The 8,392-nt window shown below is 36.0% G+C and overlaps 1 protein-coding gene across 1 annotated transcript; it reads left to right on the forward strand.

Moving 5' to 3' along the window:
• Positions 1–785: 785 nt before the first annotated feature.
• Positions 786–4,863, forward strand: LOC113334882 (guanosine deaminase). Its single transcript, XM_026581103.1, has 5 exons — positions 786–1,146; positions 1,995–2,054; positions 2,612–2,802; positions 4,073–4,177; positions 4,305–4,863. Exons 1-5 carry the CDS (start codon positions 1,131–1,133, stop codon positions 4,491–4,493), a joined length of 561 nt encoding a protein of 186 aa, XP_026436888.1. The 5' UTR covers positions 786–1,130; the 3' UTR covers positions 4,494–4,863.
• The last annotated feature ends 3,529 nt before the right edge of the window (positions 4,864–8,392 follow it).

Consider the following 8,392-nt stretch of genomic DNA (forward strand, 5'->3'; position numbering starts at 1 on the left):
CTCTTTTCATGAGTAATGCCCTATTATGCACGCTATTCCTTGTTATCTTTAGCCCTCCCTCGAAAATTGGTTTACTTAATTATTTCAGCTTTAGGGAGTAGAGTTTTTAATTGAGGAGTCATGCCAACTACTTCAAACCGCCCTGTTCACAAGCTAGGAAGATCATCTCGGCACATCTTCAAACCTCTTCTTCAACGATTAGCAAGAAAAACCAAAAGTTGGGTGACAAAACACATAACGCCTGCCGGAAGGTTAATTCTCGTCAATTTCTTAACTCCCACCTCTAATCACCTTGCAAGCACAATTTCTTCCCACCGATTGCACAAGACATTTTTTACCTTTTCGGAATTGTAGAGAAAAGATTATATATATATACACCGGAAGCAAAATCTTTAAATCTATGATTTAGTCGTCTCGTCAAAATTATTGTAGGTACAAAAGAATGAGTTCTAATCTAAAACAACACTACAATTTCATGTAAATAATGGCAAACATTTACAACGTCGCTCAATCTTTTTTCTTTTCTTTTTGACTTTTCCATTCACATATTGGGGCTCAAAGAACCCAAATCTAAATAGGGAGAAATAGCATATTGTTGCACGTTTTGTTCCGTGTGGTACTGTTATTGTGTCCATTATTATGGTCGGTTGGATGGCGCTCTGGCTGGAGATTGCTGCATGTGAACCTAATAACTAGTTGGTCGGGTTTAAGTGACGTGTAAATGCGAATTGACTATAAATAGTTTTGCTTCATTCAATCCCTTCAATCAATCACTGCTGCTCAACCGGTTCAAGACTAGTCTTATTCTAGTTCTGTACTACTTGGGCTTTTACAGGAACAACAGAACAGAAGACAATTTCAGTGAATATTCTTCATCATCCTTCTTCCAGCTGACCATTTCTCTTTATTATTTATTAAAATAAAATTTCAGTATTTAAAAGAGAATAAAACACAAAAAAGAATACAATACCCACTCCACACAACTTCCTTCCTCTTTCCTTGACAACCTCCTCCAAACTCTATCTAGAATCCAGATTCTTCCAGTTTAACATTGTTCTGAATTCTGAATAGCTATTTCTCTCCGAAATCTGTCTGATCACTGAATCCCATTCCAATTTCTCAATCCCACCATGGAAGAAGCTAAAGGTAGCAAAACACTACATCAAAGTCTTTCGTCTTCATTGGGATCTTAACATCTGCGTGTGTTTGTTTTTTCCTGATCTTCATTGGGATTGTTTTTTTTTCCCTTTTAATTGTTAAGAAAATGTCTCCTCATGGATCTATTTTTTCTTTTTGCATGGAGGATCTACTTATTGATTCCATTTCTTTTCAATCAATTTTACTTTCTGTTTCCCGCATGTTTGGATTAGCTTTTATTGAAATCAGTTGATGTATTAAAATCTTTGGTATGATCTTTGTCCTGTTAAAGTTATTGCAGTTATTGGATTTCTATGTTTGGTTCATGGTGATGTCATAATGTTACTCAGCTTATTCTCGTTGCGTATCAACCTGATTTCGTTTGATTATTTATGCCTCATTGTTTTTGGGGTTACCCATTTGGTACTTCCGAAAAAAAAAAAAAAATTCCTTGGTTTGATTTGTACATTTCTGATTGTAGTTCTTTTTTGGCATCGAAATTCATATCTTTTACTGTTATTTAGAATCTTTCTGGTTTTGTTTGATGGTAATTTGATAGTGATTGTGTTGTAGATGTAACATGCACTTCCTGTAAATGATAATAATTGAAGTCCTATTGCTCTTTATGTATTTCTACTCAATCTGTTTACTATAAAGGTTCAATGATATAAGATTTCATTTATGTCCCTGTTGTACCTCGTTGTTGCATTGGGTCGATTTTTTGTTGTTGAATGACTGCTTTGGAATATCAATATTAGTATATTATATTGAATTTTTTAAAGAGAATAACATCTTGCCTATATGATTCAACTCCTCACTCTTTTGCCTGCCATCTTGTTTGTTTTTCTTTTCTGCAGTTGTCGAAGCCAAGGATGGAACTATATCTGTTGCCACTGCATTTTCTGGTTACCAAGAAGGTAATGCTGCATCAATTTGCACCTTCGTTTTAGTCAAGTGTCCAAGTGATTAAGATGTTGACGACTGAGTGTAGTGCTGGTGATAATGCCATCTCTAGACTACCAGGCCGAGTTATTAAATTGGGTGAACCGGTGCAGTAGTGGTCTAGGGTCCCCCGTCGATCCACATAAATGTTGTAATGACATTTCTCCCTAAAGGCTGCGGGTTTGAATATCTGGTGCAACTGTATGTTTTTGGTACTATGTTACAAGTGAAGCTAAGTGAAGATGTTAATCATGTAGGGGTAGACCTTGTTGTCATATGGGGATGTATTTCTCCTATTAGACTATTTTGAATGAGACTTCTGTGTCTAGCTCTATTAGTTGCTATGCTGTAATTCAAATAAAAGTCCATGAACATATAGTGTATTAGCAATTTCACATCCTTTGGAAATAGGAATTACGCCAAGGCGCCTTCCTGTTTTATTTTTAGTGAGAGAAGTTTAAAAATCCTTCAGCTGGTTAGCTGTATTTATGATGTATTTAAATTTTCTCTTGTTTCTATTTGCTTCAAACAGCTGTACAAGACAAGGACCATGAATTCGTAACAAAAGCAGTTGAAGAAGCATACAAAGGAGTGGATAATGGAGATGGAGGCCCTTTCGGTGCAGTCGTCGTTCGCAATAATGAAGTAGTTGTGAGCTGTCACAACATGGTTTTGAAGCATACTGATCCTACTGCCCATGCTGAGGTGACGGCAATAAGAGAGGTTAGACCTGAAAGCCAATTGTACTTCTATTATCATGTCAGATATATCTGTACAGAGTATTATCTGATTTTTCGCATGTTATTAGACTGTACGGATAATTATAAGCAATTAAGCAGCTTTAGACATGCTGCAGAGGCAATGTAGCATGCATTTCATTTGTTTAACTTAAAAGAACCAGAAGAGTTGTGAGACCCATGAACTTGTGTCTGTTACTGGATATGGGTTCAGAAGGGTTCATGTTGCAATCTTAGTCTAGTTTGAGTTGTGTAGGTCTAGTGGTATTCAGCAGACAAAGTTAGTGAACGTGAAAGTACATAAGCAGTAAGCCTAAGGGACCTGTAGACAGTTTCTAGGGGATTTCTAATCTTGAAATTTCTATAGAATCCTCTTCATCTAGAGGATTCCTTCAATACAAGAGACACCGGATGGTCCATCAAAAAGAGTACTCTTTGGGTAAAAAAGAAAGAACAGAATCGATCAATAATGCAGCTCGGACTTCTTGTTTCATATTGCTCACTCCGTGACCATATGTGGAGTGAGATTGGCCTTGGGTACGACATTTGACACTGCAATAGGTCTTACTTTACCATGATGAACTATTTGTTGGCATACCTCTCGCGTGGTATGTAAAAATGTCATTAATTTTTTTTAGAGATGAATTGATGATACTGGATCTTGAGGTTTCTTTCCTTCAGGTTGAAACTTAGGAACAGTTGGCTACTTGTGTCAAAAATCCAGCTTATCATCCAAATTCCTAGATAGACACCTAGAGAACTAAATTTATCAGTCTTTTCTTTTTATGTTTCGTTCTTTTTCTTTTTTCTTAATGATGCTAAACATCTAGACATTCTTGCGGCGATACAAAAAGAAAATCACTTTGCATCTACCCTTCATAATACAGTGTGATAAAGAGATCTTGTCATCTATTAGTTCCCATGCAGGACCATTATTAACCCATTTGCATGAGGTGCTCTGTCTATGTATAGTCTGAGTTTGTTATTGTGAAGGCAATCTTTGTAGTTCTGGTATTGTGATTCTGATCTTCAACCGGAGCCCATGCTCGTGACAGAATTTAATGCAGCGGGCTGGAACAGAGGAACCATATGTTTCTAATTTGTAGTCTGAATATGCAACCAACTTTGCATCTCATATTATAACTCAAAGAAAAATTAAAATTCTCAATATCCATGGTTCTATTTATGTTTTTTTTTTTTTTGATCGGTTATGGGTCTATTATCTAACTCACTGTGCATGATTTGTATGTTTGTAGGCATGCAAGAAGCTCAACCAAATCGAGCTATCTGACTGTGAAATATATACATCTTGCGAGCCTTGTCCAATGTGTTTTGGTGCAATCCACCTTTCACGTATCAAGGTCCTCTCTCTCTCTCACACACAGACACTTTCCACTATTTTGGAAGTGATTGATTGTAGCTGTTTGTAGAATGTTAAATATTAATGTTATTGTTCTGTTTCCTGATTTTGGACTGATGGGTTTGCAGAGGTTGGTATATGGAGCCAAAGCGGAAGCAGCCATAGCAATTGGATTTGATGACTTCATCGCAGATGCCCTGAGGGGTACTGGCTTCTATCAAAAGGCTAGCATGGAGATCAAGATGGCTGATGGGAATGGTGCCATCGCTGCAGAACAGGTCTTTGAGAAAACAAAAGCTAAGTTCCAAATGTACTGATCGTCACTACATTTATCGTCTGAATTCCCGTCACTTCTGCGCATCTGCAAAGGAAAGCACCTCGCCAGGAATTCACTAATCAGCTTTCAACAACTTGCCAAGAAGGAAAAAGGAAAAATCTGTGAATACATTTCTGAAAATAAAATTATTTCCCAGAGAAGACGTCTAAAACTATTATTGGTTTCATTTTACATGCACTTTCTATTAGTCAGCAACTGAAAAGATACAAAACTGATCATCACTTTGTAAAGGGAAGTTGAATTAGGTGGATGTTATTCCAAGATTTCCAACTTGTAACGGAAATTGTCTCTATTGACTTTTTCCCATCAACAAACCTAAAAACTCAATACCATCCCTGAGCTTACTCTTCCTCCCATTTGGCTGGTTACTGTAACCGTGCTTTCTCATTGGCTTGGACGAGAAAGCTTGGACAAAAACCATTGGTGTGCGTTGTTCCTCCCATTTGGCTGGTTACTGTAACCGTGCTTTCTCATTGGCTTGGACGAGAAAGCTTGGACAAAAACCATTGGTGTGCGTTGATGGAGCAACGTGCGGTGTGGGTTGGGTAGGTGGTCGGGATTGGGTAGGTGGTCGATACACACCCAACAAATGACTCCCGTTATTTGTCATGTATAATTACACCGAATTTATATTTTTTTAAAAAAAATCATATCCAGCGAATTCTTTCAAAAAAAAATTTTACTATACTATATTTATGATAAAAATTCAAAAAAAATATAAATCCAGGTATAATATGTACACATATTTACTATACTATATTTATGATAAAAATTCAAAAAAAATATAAATCCAGGTATAATATGTACACATATTTATATATTTGTGAGATATCAAATATCAAATTAAACAACAAATATTTATAGAGAAATAAATATGTATAGTTCCAAAAAAATCTTATGCAAAATTTACCTATTGGTTCCACTAATCTTTACCTGTAATTACCTTTTTTTTTAAGTTCTATGATTACGTTAAAAGAATTAACGGAATAATCAGATTTCGTAGGAAATAAAGGAAAAAATATCCTCTAATCTGATTTTAAAGGAAATTAAAGGAAATCGTCTATATTGTTATATTTGCATTGCCATACAATTGGATATAGTTCCATAACAGTTCTAATGGTTTTCTTTGCAATCAAGTTTCGAACTCTATATAAAAGATCACTCTACTTCCCGGCACATACTCTATACTTTGAGTTTTCGTGAAAAGAGGTAGCAAAAAAGAGACAGCGATTATGACTTTTGAAGGAAACCACGACAAAGAGGCAACAATGAAGGCTGATGTCGAGTTTGGAAAATGAGATATTTAGGTAAACACAAAGCAAATATTTTTTTTCTTCTTCTTTTAATAGAATTGTGAAGACTTTTCTCTTACTATAATTCGCATTATAGGTTTACTTAATCCATACATGTTGTTGTATATCATGGAGATGCGAAAGCTAGGGACCAGATAAGGCGAAATCAAATGCCGACTAAAACAATTGGTCCCAACTAACCTGATGGTGTCCATACCTTCTAATTCGACGTCTTCTCGTTCAAGTGATGGCCATTCTAGACAATCCTCTCCTTTCTCTCCGACTGGTGATTTCTTCATGCAAGCTTTATCTGATCCTGAAAAAGAAGCAATGGTAATCTCTTATCTTGACTCTAAATACCATACGACGTTTGAATTTATTAAAACGGTTGGGGTGTCAATGCAATTAGGATTACCACAATCTCATTACGAGTTTATTAAGGTTCTGATCCATGCTGCTGCACAAGAGCGTCTGGCTCTTGATAATTGATTTTCCGGGTTTTCTTTCATCCTTTTTATCATGTTAAACATTATCTCTTGGAATGTAAAAAGTTTGAGAAACTCTAAGAAAAGAGGAGTTATTAAAAGGTGAATTGCTATACAGAATCCTGACCTTAATGTCTTTCAAGAAACTCTTTTGAAAGCCTTCTTTGACTCTATGGTTTCACAAATTTGGGGAGGTGGTGCTAATAGTTGGTTGTCTTTAGACTCTATTGGTAGGCCAGGTGGTATCTTAATTATCTGGAATCCTAATAAATTAAGCATGGAATCCCACATTATAGGTGACATTCAATTTAGGAACCTTATTAATAATTTCAATTAGTTATTCTCTGATGTGTATGACCCTTGTAAAGTCTTGAAAAGGAGGAGAATGTGGAGTGAACTGAGTCTTATGAACACTATCTGAAATCTTCTTTGGTGCATAGGAGTAGACTTCAATGAAATCAAATTAATGATTGAAAGAAAAGGTTGTAGTAATATTTCAAGAGGCATGAAGGACTTCGGTGATTTTTTTGATGTTAACGACCTAATTGACATCCCTATTAATGGTGTTAAGTATACTTGAATTAAGAAGGGCTCTCTTTCTTCAAGAAGTAAAATTGCTTCGGCTACTTGGGGTGATCACTTTCCGGGTTTTCTCGTTAAAACTTTAGGCAAACCATTCTCGAATCATAAGCCAGTCATTATTAATTGTGATTTAGAGGATTGGGGAGCTCCTCCAAGGATTTGTGAAAGCATGTGGTTGCTTGAACCAGGTTTTTTAGATCTTTTGGAAACTTGGTGGGTCACATTGGCTAATGAATTTCCAGGGTCTTCAAGTTATATTTTAGCCAAAAAGTTATAATTTCTTAAAGGTAAATTTAGGGACTAGAATAAAAATGTCTTCGACGAGATAAATAGGAAATGTTAACAAAACTACCTCTTCATTAAATGGTTGGATCAGAAAATTAATGACGATGATATTACGGACTTGAAAATAATTAATCATGATAATTTGATGTTCGGAAGTGAGAAGCTGGCTAATATGAAGGAACAATTTTGGAGGGATAGGTCGAGAAATCAATGAAATGTTGATGGGGATAGAAATACCAGTTATTATCACATAATATCTAATATTTGAAGTCGTTGTAACGTCTTTTGAAGCCTTAAAATTGACTATGTTGTATTGGAAGACAAGCAAGTAATTAAGAACAGCATTCTCGAGCATTTCAATTCTCGTTTCAAGCTTACAAACGACCCTCGTATTTATGTTGGGATATGAATTTCCGTATTTTGTCATCAGATGATGCGGCGTGGCTTGAAAGACATATTCTTCTAGAGAAGTGTTTTCTGCTCTTAAACTTCTTGGTCGAAACAGGGCTCCCGTGTCGAATGACTTTCAGGTTGGGATTAATTATTTTGAAGTGCTGAAACTTCATGAAGGAAGATATTATGCATGTGCTGAAGGACTTTGAATGACCAGGAAAAATAGATTGACGGCCGTAATCCACTTTTCTAGTTCTTATTCCGAGAAAGCAGATGGTTGAGGAGATTAAATACTTGCCGCCCATCAGCTTAACAAGCACTATCTATAAATTCATGGGGATTTTAATAAAATGCCACACTTCCAATATGCAGTTTCTGAAAATGCCACCGTTTTTTTTCAGAGTTTATTAAATGCCATACTCTTGACTTTTTTCATCCCGTTTTTTTGAGATAACGGTTAACGGCTGTTATTCTCTGTTAGTGCATACGTGGCATTAAATAATCCGTAAAAAATTACATAGAAGCCCCTGAATCAGTTAACAAGGATTGAGTTAATCAGTTCACTGGGATTGAGTTAACCGGCTATAGAGTAGTGAGTTAACTCGCGACTCGGTGCACGTGAGAAAAACGTGCAAGATTTGCTAACGGTCGGAATACACGTGGGATCAATCTAAGAGAAAAAATCGACGATCCATATTTTACCTGGATTTATAACGGTCTTATTCATCATCTTGAAGCTCTATATATACTAATGAAGATCCCAAACTCTTCAGTAGTCAATTTCTTCAGAAGTTCAACACATAAAAATGAGCCAAAAGGTTATAAACTCTCTAGGTAGTGAC

This window comes from Papaver somniferum, unplaced genomic scaffold (genome assembly GCF_003573695.1).
Source record: "Papaver somniferum cultivar HN1 unplaced genomic scaffold, ASM357369v1 unplaced-scaffold_137, whole genome shotgun sequence".
Taxonomy (NCBI): domain Eukaryota; kingdom Viridiplantae; phylum Streptophyta; class Magnoliopsida; order Ranunculales; family Papaveraceae; genus Papaver; species Papaver somniferum.

What these genes read in the sequence shown, in the direction of transcription:
- LOC113334882 (XM_026581103.1), top strand. An exon ending in ATTTTCTGGTTACCAAGAAG is followed by an intron (nt 2,055 to 2,611) that starts GTAATGCTGCAT and finishes TGCTTCAAACAG; the next exon opens with CTGTACAAGACAAGGACCAT. An exon ending in AGGTGACGGCAATAAGAGAG is followed by an intron (nt 2,803 to 4,072) that starts GTTAGACCTGAA and finishes GTATGTTTGTAG; the next exon opens with GCATGCAAGAAGCTCAACCA.